The following is a 22102-nucleotide window of genomic DNA, read 5'->3' as shown; positions in this document are numbered from 1 at the left end:
AGAAATTTGGTGTTCAGATAAGGGAGGGGGGTGTGTTATGTTGATGTCTTTTCTATTATATGTTAATGTGTTATCTGATTCCCATTCCTTGTTCTACTGATGGAATACTAGCTATTGATGACATCAGAGCAATCCTGAGCTTTGTGTTAGAATGTTATTCTTTGAGGAGTCAGTCTACTTGTGCAGATGGTTGGGGGTCTCTACTACCCAGCTTATCCCTACAAGCAATAAACCATTTGTTCAACTTGTTGTGCCCAGGCTATTGCTTTACACTTTTTTTGTTCTTCAGGGCAGAGCTGGAAGAGCTCGGATGCCCTGGTTATCATGGCGTGGAAGGAGCCAATTTCGTCGGCTGGAGAAGCTCGAGGGGGGGTGATGACGGGATGTCCGCTGTGTCATCGCCGCCGTCGTCGTCCATCCCCGTCGCTGTATCCATCGCTGTATCCTCTCTAGGGTCCGGCGAGGGGGATGAGGGGTCCACAGGCCTCGCGGGCACGAAGGGCGGAGAGGGGTGGACTCTCCTCCGCTTGTTTGGAGGGTTTCCCGACAGGCCTGGTTCTGGATCCTCTGTCGGGGTCCGTGGTAATCTCGTCCTTATCTCGGTATATAAGGATTGGATCGCCAACAAAATGGCCGCCGAGCTATCCTGGGGCTCGGATAATGGCTGCGACGGACGGGATGGCCGCTCCACTGGGCCCTCTTCGTCGCCATCGTCGCTATCTTCGATCACGTCAGCGGGGACCGTCCCCTGGGATCGAACCTTCTCGAACCTCTCGTTGAGGCCCTTCTCGGTTTCCACCAGCTCCTCCCTCAGAGGCTGATTCCGAGTCTGTAATGGCCTACGCCCCCCCCCCCCCTCTTTTTCCGCCGGAGACTTCACGGGGGACTTAACAATGGGCTGGAAAGAGGATTCCCTCCGCGGTGGCAGGGATACTCTGGGCCCAGAGGCCGTTTCCACTGGCGTAGTCTCAGCCGGCTTCACCAGGGTCGCAGCGACCACTTCGATAGAGGCTTTTGCCTGCTGGATCAAAGCCCTCACCACCTTAGGTGCGTCCTGGGCCTTCGCCTTGGGCGGAGTGTCAGTGCCTCGCTCCCCCTTCGAGATCGACCAGGGCCGCTCCAGCAGCTTACCCGGGTTCTCGGACTTCCTCTTCCCCGATCCAGAGCGCTGGCTCGTGGTTGAACGTGCCGGGGAAGTCACACCCTGCCTGGCAGCCGAAGAGCCCGACCTTTTGGCACTCCCGGTGCCCGCAGACATGCGGTGCTTGGCCTGCTGTTGGGCCCCCGTCGCCGGGGCGCCCTCACATGACTTAGAAGCCCGCTCAGACTTTTTCTTCGCCTTCTCACCTGCTGTGCCCTTCTCCAGCCAGGCGGCGAGGCGGGAACGTCGATCTTGTTTGGTCCGTTCCGAAAGGTTCTTGCAGAACGCACAGTCCTTCTCCACGTGCGTCTTGCCCTCATGAAGGCAGTAGAGACATCGCAAATGCTCGTCCTCCTTGAAGCTTGAGGCTCGATTAAACCGAAAAAATGAGAAAATCTCCTGAAAAAAGCGCGAAAACGCAGCAAAAACTCGAGAGCTAAAGCACAAGGACTCCCAACACTTGAGCGTGCGGTAAAAATCTGAGGATGGCTGCCAGAGGCGGGGCTTAGGGAGAGGGCAGTCATTGGCTGGGGGCAGTATGACCCAGAGATCAGTGATTGGTTACTACTAAGAAAGACAGATCAGAAACGAAACTGATACTGATTTTTTCTTTACCAAGGATTCCCAGCCTGACGACGGGGAATATTCAAAAGCATGTGAATCCATGCCAGACCCCATGCTGGAGAAGTGCCTTTACTTTTTGGTCATGCATTTCAACTGCTTTACATGCCATACTTTGCGCAGGGCCTCTCAAACTACTCTGGTCGGAGCTAACCATAACTTCCACCCTGATAATACCCAACATAGGTACTTCCTCAGAGCATTCGGTACGGCTCTACTCGCTTCCAACCATACTTATTGTGGACCCTACTGCTTGTAGGACAATTGACTTGCATTGCAGGACGCAACAACACAACACCACCAGACCTTATCCTGGGAAGCATTAGCGCACTTACTATGGATCTCATACCTACCTCACCACCACCCCAGATTAAACTAAACTCCCAGCACATTAAGCCCATCTGCCACACCACAGGGACCACCACATACACTACTTACCAACCTAACCACAACCATTCTAACGATCCTGACTTTCGATCACCCATGTGCCATAGCCCCACCCTTAACTTAATCAAAACGAACCTACCATGCCCGACACGATCACGCAATGTCAGACTTCTCTCGAGATTGCCCAGACTCTATGAACCACCAATCAGAACCTATACTAACCGATACCAGCTAAGAAACTGCCCATCTCACAAACATATCGCTAAGAATAAAAATAAAGACCCAAGTACCCCACCTTAGCCAAATCTTAGTAAACAACCTTTGAGCCAACCCTCCAACTCGCTATCTGTTAAAGTAACTAGCCTGACTAAACCCCTAAACCATGTGCCTAGTATTAATGTCCCAGACATCCAGGGTGCTCCAATTAATGCCAGATCTCTGGTGGCTCACGCTACTGAGGTAGCCGATTCATGGAATCAACGTGCGCCGAAAAAACGGCGCACGCGTGTGAAAACGTGCGATTCGCAGTGAAATAGCGAAAATCGCAGTGTAAGTGCGATTATCAAAGTGCAAGTGCGATTATCGCACAGAAAACATCGCACATCTATTCATCGAAGTCCGTGCACGCGCAAAATGTGGGATGTGCGCTGAAAAAGTGCGCGGCGCACACTGGCGCACAGGTCATCAAACGCCGTGCGATAAGGCCACAGCGAATTCGCACATAGCGCGGCGCACATAACAAAAGTAGGCGTAACACGGGGCGTCACACGCAGAATGGGGAACAACTCGTGAAAATGTGGGCGTCACGGGGGAAGTACAGGAGGGAAGTGCGCAGAACGCCCACACGCTCGCCTACAACACGTATTCATGGAATCGAATAGGGAAAAACAGCGCACGGACAAAGACGCGCACAGGCCCATACATGTCCGCCACACGAAAGCAGGCGGTAGCGTCCCTGCGCAGGAAAAAAATGTGCGCCAAAGTCCTACACGCGCGAGAAGGCCCACACGCGATCAGGCCTGGGGGAGCGTGGGCGTGTATTCCAGAGGTGCGCGAGAAGTTCCACATGCGATTGGCCTGGGCGCGTGTATTTCAGAGGTGCGCGAGAAGTTCCACACGCGATTGGCCTGGGCGCGTGTATTTCAGAGGTGCGCGAGAAGTTCCACACGCGATCTGGCCTGTGGGAGCATGTGCATGTATATCAGAGGTGCGCGGGAAGTTTTACACGCGATTGGGCTGCGTGCGGGTATTTCCGGGGTGCGCGGGAAGTTTCACACGCGATTGGGCTGCATGCGGGTACTCCAGGGGTGCGCGCAAAGTATTACACGTGATCGGGCCTGGGGGAGCGTGTATTTCAGGGGCTCGCTGGTGGTTTTACACGCGATCGGGCCTGGGGGAGCAGGGTACCACTCACCGTCTGCCTTGCGTGTAGAAGAACGCGTAGCCAACACCCACCCGCTGTGAAGTAATAGTGTGTGAACCCCAACGCCTGCAAGACACACGCACGGCACCCCACGAAAAGCAACGCCCGTGCGCGATACATCACAGACACGCATACGCGCTAAGGGCCTTTGGTCCAATGGAATAGCGTATGCGTGCTTACGCGCTAAGGGCCTTTCCTCGATTCACACGCTGACGTGCAGAATTTTCGCGTGCCAAATCACTCCGTATCAAGCTGGCCATGCGTAAGCACACAGAAGACCACGCTCCTGCCCAAAAGGCCGAATTACTGCCCCCCAGAGCCCCGAGCAGCCTCCCACGAGCCATCTGCTGCTGCCTGCCTGCTGCCACCGTGCCCTGCCATTTGGTGCCTGCACATCAGCCATCTGCAGGGGTCCAGTTGCTGTGTCCACCCCTGCTGGAACAGAACACTCCCGACTGGGATACCATCGCTCCACAGCCCAGCCCCAGGACCCAGTTGCCCACCCACGCCTGCCTCGGGGGTCGCCATGTCGGGGCAAACACCATCCGAGACCACTGGCGACCCCCAGCCAGAGGGGCAGAGGGCCACCAGCTTCATTCAGAAGGAAGTTGGTGTCCTGGTGGAGCTTGTCCTGGGGCATTATGATGCCCTCTTCGGATCACCACGTGCCGACAAGGAAAGACGGGACAGGATCTGGGACGACTTTGTGGTTACCATCAACGCAGAGGGGGTGGCAACCCGCAACATCAAGCAAGTCAAGAAGCGCTGGGAGGACTTCAGGTCCAGGACCCTCATAAAGGCCCGGCGCCTCGTGGAGGGGGCCGGGGCAGCATGAGTACCATCCAGCTGAGGGTCCTGGAACGCGTACGCCCAGCGCTCCATGCCCAGATCCTTGAGAGGCAGACACGTCTGGAGTCGAGCGGTAAGTGGCCAAGCATTGCTGTGTGAGACAGGGCATGTTGCAGCATGCTGGTTGTCTGATACTTGCCTGTATGTGTGACATAGGCCATGTACGCGTGTGTGTGTGCAGGGACATCATGGTCATGCATGTGAGACCAGTAATGTGTGAAGCACACGGTTGGTGTATGTGTTGAAATGTAACATGGGTAGCCCTATGCGGAATGGACACATGAGAGCATGCCAGTCTGTTCCTGGACATGGGTGTGGGTGAGGGATGGGTGCTGATGCCATGTACATGTATGGTGTCCATGTCTGTGTTTCTGACCTGCGTGTCTGCGACTTGTGGATGCCATGCATGCATGACACATGTCTGTGACAATGTTCAGATTCACTGATGCAGCCTAGTTATCCTTGCATCCACTGTGTTTGGGGTGTACGAGTCCAGATGGATGAAAGTATGTTGAAGTGTGTGCATGTGATAGGCATGACCCATGATGCATGTGAGTCCAAAAACAACATTGTATGCTTCAAGAGTCCCTTGGACATGTTTGCTCATGTCCATAGCATGCGCCATGCCTGTTACTGCATGTGTTTTGCCTGCACTGACCCATGTGTTGCTTCCTGTCTAGGGGACCATTGTACAGTACCCTGATGCTTGTGTTCTATGTGTCCCTCTACACAGCGCAAAGTGAAGAAGAGGGCGGAGACGGCGCTGTGGAGCTAAGCGGCGGGGATGCCCCCACGGCTGCAGTGGAAGGGGTGGGTGAGCCCCCACAGGGGCTTGCAACGGCGGAAGACGGTGTGGAGCCATCTAGGTTGGTGGTTTCCACAGAGGAGGAGGAGGCCGCTACTGAGCCGCATATGGGGCATGGTGGGGGCATCCCTGCTGGTGCAAGTGGTGCAGGGCAGGGGCAGGGGCAGGAGGCAGCACAGGTCGCCGTGGAGGTGACTGTGCATGTCACTGTCCCTGACACTGTGACTGCACCACCATGCACCAGTAGGCATGCCCCATCCCAGGCCCGTCCACAGGTAGGGGGGATGTCCATGTCATCTAACTCCCCTCCACCTGCGGACGAGGGGACCCCTGGCCGTATGGAGAAGGTCCTGATTGGTGTCGCGTTGCGCACGGCTGTCATTCGTGATGAGGTGCGTGCTTCCCGGGGGGAGCACGCACGTCATCACGAAGAGCACCGTGCCAACGTGGCCCAGTTGGGAGCGGTCATGGTCGGGGGTCTCGTACATGTGTCGGGCACTCTGGCGACCCTCTCCTCCTCTGTGGAGGCTATGCGCCAGTCGTACTCCATGCCGTCTTCCGGCCCAGATGCCACCAGGGCCCCCTGTGGACCTGCCCCGACCAATGCAGCCACCTCGGTGGGGATCCCATCCCTGCCACAGTTGGGAGTCGGAGGTCCAGCAGGGGTGAACACACCAGCAACTGGACCCCAGCAGATGGAGGATGTGACGGCATCATCGGGCAGGGCACGTGCACGACGGCGGCGGCGGTGGTGGTTTGCATCAGCCTGGATGCCGTCGTGCTGGCACAGGCAGTTGCGTCAGAGGCAGCAGCAGGCTCGACGTGGGAGGCATCATGGCTCGGGGCCATCAACATCAGGGGTGCAGGCATCGGCCGGAGGGCAGGAGAACCCTGGAATGGGAGTGGCTTCCGTGTGGGAGCGGTTGGGCCAGCAGATAGGTGCGGAGCGGCAGCGGGCAGAGGAGGAACGGCTCACAATGGTCAGGGCGGAGAACTCCATGCGGAGGGCCCCGAGGCGGGCCGAGTGCCTCGAGGCAATCCGCAGGGGGTTGGAGGTGGACACGTCGACGGCCCTGCGGACCCTCAGGGCCATGGAGGAGGACCGCCTCCGGGACATTGAGCAGGAGTTTGATGATGCCCTGGCCCGGGACATCCAAAAGTGAGCCGTCAGACTAGCCCGCTGCCCTTGTACATAGTTATGTAGGTAGTGTTAGGTTTCCTTTTTTTAAATTTTATTTTGGACCTTTTGGACATTGGCCACATTTATGTATATAGTTTATTTTATTAGGTAGTATTTTTATGTAGGTTTCATTTCTTCAGTTGGGATCATGATGGAACCTGGTTTGTTTATCTGTATATAGTTGACTGTTGGATTTTTTTTTTGATTTACCCATGGAGCAATGGTTTTCGGTTTTGTTTTTACCTTGGATTTACTTTCTTGAACTGTGACTTTGGACACCTTTCCTTTGGATTATGATTTGTCGTTTTTCCTTATTTTACGGACATGCTGCTTTTGGTTTTTGATTCCTATTGTCATTTGTTTATTTTTTATTCAATTTATGCTGTTTTTAATACATTTTTTTCATCAAACTTCAATGTGTAGTATCATCTCATTGGTATCATGCATATCCTGATATGGGTTTTGAGATTCACTGACACCCATTGGGTGTATGTGAGGGCCATGTGTTCATTTCCAAACTTGCTATTGGGGTTCTATCATGTCATTGCCATTTCTAAGTGGGTGGATGCAGTACTCGAGTGGGTGTTTTGCATTTGGAGGCTGACCATAAGGGCCAGGGATCTAGATTGTGATGACATGTTGGCTGGAGGACATGTGTGGGGGCCTGCTGGCAGGTGCCCCGCAATGCTGGGGGTGGGGGTGCAAGGGGACATGAGTTGGTGACCAGTAGTGCAAGGAGACATGTGCCTTTGCTGGGGGGCATGCCCATGTTGGGTGGGCTGCCTGCGGGACATGACCAGGGATGCAGGGTAGTCCCCTGTGGTGTGGGCTGCCTGCAGGGGCCATGGAGGGTGTACAGGGGGCACCTGGGAGGACCCACACTGCCAAATCACATGTAGGACTCCCCGGCACCCCTGAAATACACGTACCCTGCTGAAATCGCGTGTGAAAATTCTCACGCACCCCTGAAATACACGTACCCTGCTGAAATCGCGTGTGGAACTTCTCGCGCACCTCTGAAATACATGCGCCCAGGCCAATCGCGTGTGGAACTTCTCGCGCACCTCTGAAATACACGCACACGCTCCCCCGGCCCGATTGTGTGTGAAACCACCCGGAGCTCCTGAAATACACGCGCCCAGGCCAATCGCGTGTGGAACTTCTCGCGCACCCCTGAAATACACGCACACGCTCCCCCAGCCCCGATCGCGTGTGGAACTTCTCGCGCACCTCTGAAATACACGCGCCCAGGCCAATCGCATGTGGAACTTCTCGCGCACCTCTGAATTACACGCGCCCAGGCCAATCGCGTGTGGAACTTCTCGCGCACCCCTGAAATACACGCACACGCTCCCCCAGGCCAGATCGCGTGTGAAACTTCTCGCGCACGCGTGTTCCCGACACCCGTAATACGCGTTCCCCGCTTTGCGTTTGCTGTTTGCCAGTCCGGTAAACTGGTACAGGGTTGGCACAGCCCTTTGCGATGGTTTTGCGATCTTGATGGCTTTTCCTTGCGCGAGGGCGTTCTTGGGGGGGTAACTGGCGCCGCTGCAGGGTCGCTGCGCCACGTCTGCTTTTGGAGGTGAGAATCCATGAATACGCTGTGCGCGGAAATTGATTTTATCGCACACGGCTGGCGCAGACATTCGCACGGGCACGCTGTGCGCCAGCCGCATGCGACACTTTTGAGAGGAATTACATGAATCGGCCTGTTAATCTGCGATGAAAACTAAGACTTCCTAGCCATAGCTCTCACAGTTAAATCCAACCTAGACATAAGAATAGCTCCTTCACTAGATATCAAATCATGTGAATCACTTACTGCTAAACTCCCCATATCAGACTCCCAAACGCTTACTCTCCATTTCAACTATGATAGGATATGGCATTTATAACGTGCCTATACACAAGTGTTTCAAGGCGTGACGAGGCAAGGGAGGGGGAACAAGGGAGGACAGAATGATCTTACTAGGCCAGGTGTCATTCAAATAGCGCAAGTGCAGGAAAGGAGGGAGAGGGAAAGTGCGTGGGGGAGGGGACAGGGGAAGGGGGGAGAGGGGAAAGTGTAGTACATGGATAGTAGTATAAATAAGATAATAAAACGGCCATCTGGTGGCAAGTGCGAGGTAAGTGCAGACATAAGTGCTGGTAGGGGGACTGTAGGGATGCAGAAAAAGTCCCAGGGGTTGCCAGGGAGGAAATGCAGGTGTGCAACTGGTGGGGCCTGGGCTCGAGATCAGAAAGGGTGGCCAGGTAACCAGTGCAGTTTCAGCCAGGAATTCAGCAGGGAAGAGAGGGAGAGAAAGCAGAGGCAAAGAGGAAGGTTTTTAGGTGCTGGGAACCGGAGATGGTTCTCCTCAAGTTTCAGAGAGGCAGGAAGGTTGTTCCAGAGGGAGGCCCCGCTGAAGAGAGATCTACCACCAACTCGTTGCTTGGAGAAGCGACTGACCCTGAGGGAGTTGGAGGCAGATGAGCGAAGAGCTCGAGAAGGAAGATATTTGGGAAGAGAGAGTTGAAGGTAATGCGGACCCAGGCCCCAGAAGGCCTTGTGGACAATGCAGAGGGTTTTGAACTTAATCCTTGCAGCCACTGGAAGCCAGTGCAGAGATTTCAGTCCTGGAGAGATACGATCCCTGGGCTTGAGGCCAAGGATAAGTCTTGCAGTCCTGTTCTGGATAAGTTGAAGAGGGCGGAGAGTAGAGCCAGGCAGATTAAGATAGAGGCTGTTACAATAGTCCAGCCTAGAGAGAACCAGGGCTCTGGAGACGGTGAGCTTCTGGGGGAAGGAGAGGAAAGGAAGAATACCTCTGAGGTGGTGCAACTGGTAGTGACACTTCTTAGAGATGTGAGGAGAGAAGGAGAGTGTGGAATCGAAGATGACACCGAGGTTTTTAGCCTTGCAGGTGGGAGCAGGAAGAGGGCCAAGAGAGGCCGGCCAGAGAGCTGCAGGGAAGGAGGGAGTGGATGTGCCGATGAGTAGAATTCTCAGTCTTACTGGCATTAAGGCAGAGGTCATTAGACCTCCAGGCCAATAGACCTCCAGGCCCCATTGGAGCATTTGATGGGGATATCTCCATAATCTTATCTGACAACATGAAAACCACTTCTCAAATACTACTATTGGGGACCTTAACTTGGGCTTCAAAGATCCTAGCGGCAAGCAAGCTACAGCAATTTCTTACATACTCACTGAATTGGGCTTCACCCAAAGAGTGACCTTGCCCACTCGCAATAAAGGCAGAATTTTAGATTGGGTGGCTGATCTGAACTGTGAATCCTCCATCACCTCTATAAACCCCTAATTCTGGAAAGACCACTACCTCCTTTCCTTTACTCTCATAGTTAAAAATCTCACTCGTAATAACAACTTACTCGATTTCAGTTTCTCAAAAGTCTCAATTCTCGAGGTTGAAAAAATGTGCCTTTCATTAAGATCCTTAAACTGTCAGGTAGACAAGTGCCCAGCCCAAATCATAGAAGATGCCGCAAGAGACCTCTCACCATTCATAACCAAGTTAATCAATGCCTCTTTTGCATCAGGTACCATCCCCAGCAATCTAAAGGAGTCTTGGGTCCTTCCTCTCCTTAAAAAACAATTGTTAGATCCATCCATCCCTAAGAATTATAGGCCCATCACTACAGTACCATTTTTACTCAAAATAATAGGCCGGTGGGGGGCCTATCTCCAGATGAACAAGTTACTTTCTTACCTGGTAACGTTCTTTCGATGGGATGGTCCGACGACGTATTCCATATCTATGACATGTAATCACCACAGCTGTGCTGCTTCGGAAACTTTTTCGGCGTCTGCGTCCATGACGTCGATGCGCCGTCGTCGAGGACCTCCTCCGACGTCCGACGTCATCCGATGTGATAAGTAGGACGCACGACGCCCATAGCCTCAGTTATAGTTTTTTCCCCCAGAACGTGTGACATAAGTCAACTGCCAGTCAGACACAAAGCCTTGCGGAATGTAAGCTGCAATCGCAAAAGAAATTCTGAAGCGGGGAAGGCAGGGCGGGAGCGATATGGAATACGTCGTCGGACCATCCCATCGAAAGAACGTTACCAGGTAAGAAAGTAACTTGTTCTTCGAGGGGATTGGGTCCTCCGACGTATTCCATATCTATGACAGACTCCCAAAGCAGTACCAAAGCAAGGAGGAGGGAAAGAATTTAGAATCAAAATGTAGAATAGCCAATCAAATAGCAGAGCAAAGGACCGCCTTGCCAAAGGCCAGATCCTGTGCTTGGATGGAATCAAGGGAATAGTGACGTACAAATGTATGTACTGAAGCCCAGGTGGCTGCATCACAGATGTTGCAAATAGGAACACCCCTCTGCAGGGCAGTAGACGCAGCCATACCCCTGGTAGAATGGGCCCGCAAGCCAGCCGGTGGGTCCTTACCCGCCAAACGGTAGCACTCCGAGATGGCCAAAATAATCCAGCGAGACAAAGTCTGTTTCGTCACAGCTTGCCCCAAACGCTTTCCAGCGTAACCAATAAAGAGTTGATCATCCACTCTGACCCGGGACATGCGTGAAACATAAAAGCTTAAAGCTCTCCTAGGATCAAGCCTATGGAGCCTCTCCTCTTCCTTACCAGGATGCGGAGGAGGATAGAATGCCGGAAGAACAACCTTCTGGGCCAAATGAAATTCCGTCACTACCTTCGGAAGAAAAGAAGGACGAACTCTAAGGACAACCCTGTCCTTGTGAAATACAGTGAAGGGAGGCTTAACTGAAAGTGCCTGTAACTCACTCACTCTGCGAGCGGAAGTAACCGCAACTAAAAACACAGTTTTCAGAGTTAACAGCCTCAAAGGGCAAGAATGTAAAGGCTCAAACGGAGCACCCATAAGAAACTTAAGAACCAGGTTTAAATCCCAACCGGGCACCAGGAAAGGTGACGGAGGGAACACATTAGTGAGCCCTTTCAGGAACTGTGAAATCAAAGGGATTTTAAAGTAAGAACACTCTTCAGACGAGCGCTTAAAGATGGACAGCGCCGCCAGGTAACCCTTAACGGTACCCACTTGCAAGCCCCTGTGGGCCAAAGAAAGCAAAAAGGACAGAACCATGGGGATGTCACATGCAAAAGGATCCACATTCTGAACTCTGCACCAGTCGCAGAACTTACGCCAACGGCAACGGTACAGAGACTTTGTTGCCGGCCTTCGGGCCGAAAGCAACACCTCCATCACGTCCTCAGGGAGGTCCCAATCCTTATACCTCAACCTTTCAGAAGCCAAGAGTGAAGGTTGAGGGATCTGACCTCTGGATGGAGAACCTGACCCCCCTCCGTGAGAGCAGATCGTCTCGGTAGGGAAGACGACGTGGAGGGCAGATGGATAAGTCGAGAAGGTCCGGGTACCACGTCCTCCGAGCCCACGCCGGGGCAATGAGGATCATCCGGGAACCGAACTTCCATAACCTCCGCAGCACTTGCGGGATGACGGGGACTGGAGGAAACTCGTACAGCAGCGGGAATGACCACTCCACCACGAACGCGTCTCCTAAGGCTCCTTCTGGAGGAAATTCCCGCGAGCAAAACCTTTCGCACTTCCGGTTGACACTGGAGGCGAAGAGATCCACTTGAGGGGTCCCCCAAAGGGCGAAGATCTCCAGGAGAATCTCCTGAGCCAACTCCCACTCGTGAGAGATCGCGCTCTGCCTGCTCAGAGCGTCCGCCGTCACGTTTTCGGCTCCGGCCAGATGAACTGCCGAGATCGAAACTTCCTGCTGGATGGCCCAGAACTCGAGCTGCATCGCCTCTCTGCACAGAGGAAGTGACCCTGCCCCCCCCCTTTTTGTTGAGGTAGTGCATGGCCACTGTGTTGTCCGTCAGGATCAGGACATTCTTCCCTCGCACAGACGGCAGAAAAGCCTTCAGGGCTAGCCTGACGGCCCTCAGCTCCAACAGATTGATATGGAGTCTGGACTCCGACGGAGACCAACGACCGCTGACTGTCAGCCCGTTGGCATGAGCTCCCCATCCCGTGAGGGATGCATCCGTCACGATCGTTGCCTCCGGCCAGGGAAGCCAAAATGGAGCCCCCTTCATCAAGTTGCCTTCGACGGCCCACCACAGAAGGTCCCGGGCGACCGAGGACGGCACCTGAATCGAGTCCGACATCCTGCCGGAGGACTGCGACCATTGCGTCTTGAGAGCCCGCTGCAAAGATCTCATCCGCAGGCGAGCCTCTGGCACCAGAAGAATGCAGGATGCCATGAGGCCGAGCAACCTCAAGAACTCGAACGCTGGGAGCGTCTGGGCATGCTGAAACTTGTGCACCATCTGCTGAATGTGAAGAGCCCTCACCTGGGGAGGAAAACACTGCCCCAGGGAAGTGTCGAGCACTGCTCCGATGTACTGGAGCTGCTGTGTTGGCGTCAAATGGGACTTCTTTAAATTGAGGGAGAAGCCCAGCCTGTGAAGGGAGCGACAGGTGATCGATAGATGATCCAGGACTTGCTCGGGAGAGCTCCCCCTGATCAACCAATCGTCCAGGTAGGGGTAGACATGAATCCCCCCTTGCCTGAGATGCGCTGCCACCACCACCATGAGCTTGGTGAAAACCCTCGGGCGGAGGTCAATCCGAACGGCAGGACCCGAAACTGAAAGTGCGAGTCGCCAACCGCGAACCTCAGGTACTTCTTGTGCTTGGGATGGATCGGCACATGGAAGTAAGCATCCTTGAGGTCGAGTGACACCAACCAGTCCTGAAGCTGAAGGGCCTGGAGGACTTGAGAGAGAGTAACCATCTTGAACTTGTCCTTCCTGAGGAGTTTGTTCAAACCGCGCAAGTCCATGATGGGTCTCAATCCCCCGTCTTTCTTCGAAACCAAAAAATAAGGGGAATACCATCCATTGTTCCTCTCCACTACAGGCACCAGTTCTATGGCGCCTTTCTCCAGCAGGGCTTGAATTTCCTGCGCAAGGAGCGGATCCGGACTCTGCAAAGAGAGGTTCCCCGGTGGATTGTCGCGAGGCCTGTGCCGAAAAGGAAGACAGTAGCCGTGGGTTATGATCTCCAGAACCCACACATCTGAAGTAATGGCTTGCCACTCTATAAGATGCTGCGCCAGCCTTCCCCCAACCGGCGAACCATGGGACATGGCCTCACGACTGAGTGGGAGCGGCTGCGGCGTTACCTGAGGGCAAAGAGGCAACTGCCCGAGCGGCCTTGGCACCACGGATACCCTGTCGTCCACCTCTGGTACCCCTGCGTTGGCCTCTTTGACTGCCAGCTCCTCTCGCTTTACTGAAGGATGAGTAATAGCGAAAGGAACCACCCCTCCACTGCTGTCCCCTGGGACGAAAAGGCGGAGGTTGGCGAACTGCAGCGCCCAACGACTTCGCTGCAGCTTTTGAGGTCTGCAACCTCTCAAGGCTCTCGTCAGCCTTGCTGCCAAAAAGGTGTTCACCATCAAAGGGCATGTTGAGGAGCCGGGACTGCACATCAGGCGCAAACCCCGACTTCCGCAACCACGCAAACCTGCGTATCACGGTGCTCGCCGCCATGGACCTACTGACGCATTCAGCTAAGTCCAAACCCGACTGAACGGACTCACACATGGCATCCTTACCATCCTGGACCATAGCAAGGAAACCATCCCGTTCATCCCCTTCGGGAACATGTTCAGCCGCCAACGCAACACAGTTCCACAGAGTGTGCGTGAAACGTGACAAGGCACAAATGGAGTTGGCCGCCTGAAGCGCCATACCACCAGAAGAAAACACTTTCTTCGCCCAGCCATCAAAACGTTTGTCGTCCCTATCAGGAGAGATGGTAGGGTACGACGCCTACTTCGCCGGGGCCGTGGCCGCCTGCACCACCAAACTCTCCGGAGTGGGGTGCCTGGTCAAGTAGCAGGGGTCGCCACTGGCTGGACGGTATTTTCGCGACAAGGATCTGCCCACCGCCGGGAGACTCTCCGGAGCAGTCCAAGCCACCGCCACCCTTCTCTGTAAAGCCATATGGAACGGCAGAACCGGGTCAGTTGGGGGACCAACATCAAGGATGTCTGTCAGATCATCCTGCACAAACTCCCCTGGGGGAGCAGACCATCCCAAGTACTCAGAAACCCTAGCCATAAGGCGCCGGTACGAGGAATCAGCATGAGAGCCAGGCTCAGGCCTACAAAACTCCACCTCCGGAGAGGTGTCCAGTCCACTGGCATCATGCAGTGACTGTCTCAACTCGTCAAACTGACTATGGCCCGAGACAATGTCATCCGGAACCTGACTAGGAACCAGGCCATCAGAATCCTCATCCGCCTCTGAAATATAGTCCAGGTGGCGAAAAGAAGGCACTCGAGAGTGCTTGCTCTTAACCAGAGCCTTCCTAGGGGGTCCACCCGTGCCCTGGGGTACCTCCGACACGAAAGGCGTCGATGGCGTCGAGCGAATCGGCATCGGCGCCGAGAGGATCGGCGTCGAGGAAATCGGCGTCGACGTCAGATGCAGCGCCTCCAGAATCAGCGGCGTCGACACAGCCCTCGAGGCCGGAGCCCCGAGCGTGTCCCTCGACGACCTGAGCATCGACGGCATCGACGACTTCCTCGGAGCCAGAGCCTCGAGAAAGCCTGTCGACGCCCTCGACGCCACAGACGCCGAAGCCTTCTTCGAAGACCTCACAGGTGCACACGGTCTCGAACACGTCGAGGACCGGGACCTGGAACGGGTACGTCGAGAACGAGTCCCCTTGTCCGAACGGGACCTCTCCCGTGACTCGTGCCGACCACTCTTGCGAGCGGTGTCTCTCGACCTCACACGACCGACCCCACTCGGGGGCGCGGACGGCTGAGTACCCTGCGACTCAAGAATCGCCAACATCTTCTTCCCGAAGGAAGCCCATTCCTCCGGCGTCGCACGGCCCGAGGGGTAAGCGACGTGCCGGGCAGAGCCCTCCGAAGAGGACCTGGAAGACGACCGATGTCGGCGCTTCCGAGAATGCCTCGAAGAGGCAGAGGAGTGGCGAGACCGACTCCTAGAAGGAGACCCACGAGACTTCCGACGATGACACGGAGAGTCACCCCTCGAATCATCCGTCGAAAGCCCCGCAGACTTCGACTTCCGGGGCTTGGACACCCGACCTACCGACAACTTCTTCTTACGTTCGCGTAAGGCTTTGGATGTGAGCGACTGGCAGTCGATACAGTCCTCCGTGTCGTGGGCCTCCCCGAGGCACCAGAGGCAGGCGTCGTGCGAGTCCGTCACCGACATCTTGGACCCACACTCCCCGCACTTCTTGAAACCCGGACGCGGGGTCGAAGACGAAGTAGAAGACATCTTCAGAAGGATTTTCACAAACGAACAGGTTCGAAGAACCGAGAAGAACAGAACTCCAAAGAGTCGAGGCGTTCAAACCGAGAAACACGAAGCAACATGTTCGCGGAAAAAATGGAACTGAGGCTATGGGCGTCGTGCGTCCTACTTATCACATCGGATGACGTCGGACGAGGTCCTCGACGACGGCGCATCGACGTCATCGACGCAGGACGCAGACGCCGAAAAAGTTTCCGAAGCAGCACAGCTGTGGTGATTACATGTCATAGATATGGAATACGTCGGAGGACCCAATCCCCTCGAATCAAGATTACTTAGAGTCCAATCAGCTTTTAGGACTCTGCCAATCTGGTTTTAGACACTAACACGGATCTGAAACAGCGCCAATAGATCTCAAAACCCAGATTGACGAGCTCAAGGATAAGGGAAGCACTGCCTTGCTACTCCTCCTTGATCTATCTGCGGCCTTAGATTTGGTAGACCACAAAATACTGTGCAACCACCGTGACTCAGCCGCCCACTTGGCACAAGATGCCATAGTCTGGATCCAATCATTCTTGAGCAATAGGACTATGAGAGTCTTCTCACCATCTGCGGTGGCAGACTCTATTCCCATAACATGTGATGTGCCGCAGGGCTCCTGTGTCTCACCCACACTGTATAATATATTTACTAAGCCCATATTTGATAATATGGACCATTTGGGTGTCGCCTACACTAACTATGCAGACGACACCCAGATCCTGATGCCGCTTACCGGGGATTATGACAAGGATGGGGCCTTAGTAAATATAATGTACCTGCACATTCAAGCATGGATAGCTGCCCATGGTCTATGCTTGAATGACGACAAAACCGAGCTTCTTATTCTGGGGACCACAGTCAACCTTAACAAACTCGCACCTAAATATACCTCCATCAACATTGACGGTAACCTCATTAGGGTAGTTAAAGAGGTTAAATCTCTAGGATTCTACCTCGACTATACCCTTACCTTTGCCCAACAGGTCAATGCCATGGCTTCGGCCTCTGCATATACTTGCAAACTTATTAGGGCTGGTAAACCCTTCCTAGCCACACTTAGTTGTACCACAATGGCCCGCGCCCTAATCTTGTCCAAGCTGGACTACTGCAACTCCCTATTACTCGGTGCCAGTAAGGACATTATCAATAAGATCCAAATTCTCCAGAATAATGCCTTTAGATCGGCACAGGGCATTGCAAAAAGAGATCATATCTCGAAGCAGGGAGAGAGAGCAAATGGCATTCCGTCAGCAATAAAATCCAGCTAAAAACTGTCGCTGACTCAAATGCCTTAACAATGCAGCCCCCCCCACCCCAATACCTTATGGAAAGAAACAATAGAAAACTGACCAGCTGACCTACCAGGTCTGCCAATCTAGATTGCCTAATCGAACAGAGATTCAAACTTAAAAAAGCTGGAGGGAGTAGCTTCCCGGTCAAAGCAACGCAGCTATGGAATTCCCTCCCACCTCACCTGAGGGCAGATCAAACATTTCTTAAATTCAGCTAAAACGTCACTTAATGGAGAGACAACGACTACTAACCCCTGTGCTCGTCCTTGCATTGTATGCACTACAGCGTCTCTTCAGACCTTTTCTATCTAAATTGTATATTCACATTGTAAGTTATGTAACTAAGCTTCATGTACTCATGTATATATCCGACCTACTGTTTCCCAAACAAGTGTCACCTATTTGGGATCTGTTGTATTCATATGTATTGTATGTAACCTTAAGATGAAAGTATTCTTGCATCCAACTGTCTCCTGCGCGCTGATCCGCTTGGGTCTGGTGCACATTACAAATAAATAAACAAAAAAACAAACAATATGCACTTTTTTCTGATGTCCAAAAGCGATCGGAAGACCTAAGAGTACCAGGTGGCATTACCAGGTAGGAGAGAAAGCAAGATACTGACAAATTCAGCAACAACCATGTACAACAAAGATTGCGAGTGGCGGTTTTATTCCAAGAAGGCAGACCTGAACTAAGGGGAGGGAGGGAGAGAGCGAGAACTGAGACCCTGATCCTAAAAGAAAGCCAGACTCATTTGTGAAAACCTTCAAAAAACACCCAGTGTGCACAGTCAAAAATGCCTACCTTGTTTGGTACAAAAATAAAAGGAAAAGTTAAATGGTATATGGTTTGGGCTATCTGTCGATTCCATGGCTGTGACAGCTTTTGTAGCATGATATCTACCTTTGGGGCAAATATCTCATCATACAAAGGGGGCATGATCTTTTCCTAGCAGTCTACCTAGAAATCCTATGTAGGTGGAAGCACTCGTTCCTTTTAAGGTAAGCCGTGCCCTATTAAGGTCACGTTTGCTAAATCTTGCAGGCTGACAATCAAAAGTACCTCTCTGACCCCCAAACGTGGAAAATGCCCAACTCTCTTAAAATACTTGAATGATGACTGATTTTCTTGTACACATAAATGAAGATTGAACCCTTTAGACATTCCATCTCACCACAACACCCTACGACATGGATTTTGACATTGTCAGTCAGGTTTCTACTCAAGTTGAAAGAAAATTCACCCTCCACACAGGTATAAGGAAATCTGTGAAATTATCACATGTCTCCAATACCTGCATGGAGTAACTTGCCATAAGGGGTGTCTGAATTAGACTAGGGGGAAAGGCCCAAGTTCCGAAACTATATTCTGCAGTACCCCATGCTTAGCACCTTGTTCAGGTAATATGTGACTTTGGGAGCAGTTTCCACGACCTGCAATAACCACAGGTGATTCTGCAGATACAGTAACTCTTTCTATTTGATATCCAAACATTTAGAGAAGACAGGATGCAGAAAAGGCTTCTAGCAAGGATATGCGGCACATCCAAAGACCAAGGTCTCCATCAGGATAAATGGCGAGGGGGGTCTCTTGACTGAATGCTGGCAAAGACCAAAACCATATTTATTTTTCCTGGTAGTGCCAGATGCAAATCTCCAAAGCCACAGCATCCTTGAATAGCCTGTTCAATGGGAATGGGGGTTCTTGGTCCTTCTAAGTGGTGGCATTGAACTTTCTAGGCCCTTTAGAGAGAGGGAGAGAGAGCTACCACTTCAACCACAAGAGGCACTCCTAAAAGGTGAAAATGGAGCATCATCCATGGATATTGGTTATGATCAAATAAGCTGAACAGGAGCATGTAAAATCCCATACTTAAGCTAATTAGCGAACCATTTCGAGAACCTGTTTCAGGACACAATGACAAGCATTCAGTCGGAATCATAACCAACCACCTTTCTGCATCTGACGAAAAACAGAAAGACAGTTGAAAATGCTGAGTGCACCAAAGAATTCTTAAGTATAGAGACTTCTGCAAATACTGCTTGCACAGTTGGTTTCAAAAACCAAGGCAACAGGAGAATATTAAAAATGGCAGAACTAGAAGTCTTATCAGAAGTACAAGGGATACTAGAAGGAGGTTTCTAAATGCATAGTCCCGGATAAAAAGAGACCAAATCAGGATTTTACCTGATAGAAAAATATATTTTATTTTACCGGTACCAGGCTGGAAAGCTGCGATGCAGTGGAACGAGAAGAAAGCTTCCCTAGTTTTGTCTTGTTTTTATTGCATTTCCTCCTCTTTTTTGAAGAGATGGATACTAGCATTGAATTATACAAAGCACCTTCAAGTCATAAGCTTGAAAGTATGCTCTCTGTTTCTGGACCTGATATGAAACATGGGATGAACAGGAAGCCCTTCAAGGAAGTAAATGGGGCTTTCGGTATGGACAGTGTCTCTCTGGAATCAAATTACCACGTATCGGAATCCAACAGTGGCCTACCTCCAAAGAATTATTCTGCAATACTACGCTAGTTCAGTACAACCCTGGATTTTTCTTTGGATCAAATGTCACCCTGATCAACTGCAGGGAAGAAGTTGTTACTGGTGCAGAGCTTTGCCAAGGTCTTAGGCCCAGTCTTTGGTACCATACTAAACTTGTCTAGTTGGAAAAGGAGTTGGATTACCAATGGATCGGTGGTTACACTATGCAGAATAGTCTTCATGGGCACTTTCATACCCAACTGCCCAGTACCAATAGTCCCCAAAGAAAAACAAATTGGGCCAGTAACTTTCTTACTGATAACGACACACTAGAGCCACCTGCACTGACCATGCTATGGCTTCCCACTTACCTATGTCCAGGTTGCGCCTGTTAAAAGTTCACAATGTCCTCCGGAAACCTGTCTCTTTTCAAGTTAGCATGCATAATTTTTTAGGTCATCTTTTGAAGTACAGGGACACAAATCCACAACATGACGCAGGCTCTGTGGCGACAGGCTGCCGTGAAACACAGTTACTGGATGCTTCCCTTGAAGCCAGTGATGTACGGCATGCAACCACTGGTGGCAAAAGGACAAAATTAAAATAAAAACATTAAATGAAGAAAAAAGGTCTGGGGCCAATCCTCACACCTAAAAAGAAATCCTTCAAACTAAACTAAATCAGAAGGATAAAGAAAAAAGAAAAAACAAACAAAAGGGTTGTGAATGCTTAGAGTAGTTCCCTAATCCAACCACATGTTCAAAATACAGTAACCCATTTTGATGCTGCTGCAGGTTTGCTAACAATGTGGGAATAAGGGAGAGCGTGATACCCAAAAGTACATCACATTTTCTCCATGTGAAAATAAAACTTTAAATTCAGTCTCTAAAAACAATTTCAAAAATTTGAGATCATCAGAAAAGACAAAGACATGGTCAGAAAAGTTGGTGACTTGCTGACAGATAGGCAAATGTAGACAGTAGAGTAGTCAAGAGTGGTCCTACTCTTCAGAACTTTGGTGCCAAATGTTTTGGTCATTAGCTTTAGCCCTGAGACTACTTACCATCATACTCTGGAAAATAGTCCACTAGATGCGAGTACATGATTTTCTCCTCCAGAAGATCCTTCTTGTTTAAGAAGAGAATGACTGAAGAATTCTGGAACCAGGGATATGTTATAATCGTTCGAAAGAGAGCTTTGCTTTCCTCCATCCGGTTCTAGAACAAAATTAAAGGAAACACTGTTAAGACATCTGCCACTATACAGATGATGGGGGCAAGCCCCCAATGGTATGCAAGTACATATCAGCCCCATGTATTGTATGGGCTACTGAAATTTTAAGACAATCAAGTCTTCACATTGAGGTGTGGAGACTGTCCCTCCCCTTTCTATTACACCATATCTAACCAAAAGAAGAAATGATTTGATAAACCCCAGAATTGGATTAAGTATGGTTTCAAGCTCTATGATGAGAGTTGGAAAAGGTCTAGGACTTAGTTATCTTTGACTATCGAGTCGAACATTTACCTAAGGCAATCTTCAATCAGTTTGTGAAATGGACTACACAAACACCAGGAGACATGGCGGTGAAATGCAATCTCAGGAAAACGCTTAAATATTTTATTTTTGCTTTCATGGGGTTAAGGTCACTACAAAACAGGGAAACTGCACGCACTTTGCTTCTTTGTCCCTCCATCCACAAAAACGTACAGTGCATATTTAATAAATGTCCTTTCTGGGATTTAATTGTTTAATCATTTTCCTTACAGCTGTGCTTTGTGTTCACTTGGCAGTGTGAGAAACCGGAGGGTATTCTCACTCCTACACCTCTGGGATCCTCTGCGCAGGCAGCCAGGGAAAGGCCATCGCCACTGGATCCCAACCCTGGGGGCGCAGAAGCAAGGGATCACCACCTGGGTAGGGTATCCTTGGGAACTGGGAGTGGGGTGCCCTTGAGCGAGACATGGTATCCCCATTTCCTAATGACAGCAAATCCAACCCTTCTCCAACCTTCCTGGGTTATTGCGAGTCAGTCCCCTTATTTCTTCACACATGACCATTGACAGTACAGGGATGAAGAAGACAACTAAAAACAATGAATACTATGCATTTTTACCACTCTGGTACTGGGACGAGGAAGATGCCTGCTGAGAGTTGGAAGGGTCATGCATGTCCTGTTAACTGTGGTCAGGCAGGGCTAATTGAACATTTGCACTTGCAGGCTTTCAAAGGGATCCATGTATATAAAAGGGACCCAATACCTGGTGTGAGGAAGAAGGTGGAAGTAGAGGTTGAGTTGAAGAAGCAGCAGCAGAGAGGTCAAGAGTACCAGCTGGGGACCGTGTTCAAGAGGCACGTTGAGACGCTGAGGTTGGTCAAGAGAGAAGACCAGTGGAAGCGCAGCGTGCGAGCTGAAGACCTGTGGAGCGGAGCGAGCGCTGGAAAGGGAGCCGTGTGGAGAGGCTGTCCCTTTAAGTGGAATGTAAGTGTTTGTTCCCCTGTGGGCAGAAGGTGACAGAAGAGGGTCGGAGGAGCAGGAGTTGGATCTCAGTTGTGTAAAACTGTGGGCCAAGGGATCCGCGCTGCTGGGAGGTTCTTGAACAC

The 22102-nt window shown here is 51.6% G+C and overlaps 1 protein-coding gene across 1 annotated transcript in view; it reads right to left on the bottom strand.

Annotated features, from left to right (window-relative positions):
* The window catches only part of LOC138510337 (guanine nucleotide-binding protein G(q) subunit alpha), a 1105397-nt gene that overhangs the window by 37025 nt on the left and 1046270 nt on the right, over positions 1-22102 (bottom strand). The window contains exon 6 of the mRNA XM_069625902.1: positions 20562-20715. Within this exon, the coding sequence (XP_069482003.1) occupies positions 20562-20715 (154 nt within the window). The remainder of the gene's footprint in view (positions 1-20561; positions 20716-22102) is intronic.

The sequence above is a fragment of the Ambystoma mexicanum genome, chromosome 6p (genome assembly GCF_040938575.1).
Source record: "Ambystoma mexicanum isolate Mex_15411 chromosome 6p, UKY_AmexF1_1, whole genome shotgun sequence".
Lineage (NCBI taxonomy): Eukaryota > Metazoa > Chordata > Amphibia > Caudata > Ambystomatidae > Ambystoma > Ambystoma mexicanum.
The sequence above is the reverse complement of the archived record's forward strand: the minus strand, read 5'-3'. Positions and strand labels throughout refer to the sequence as shown.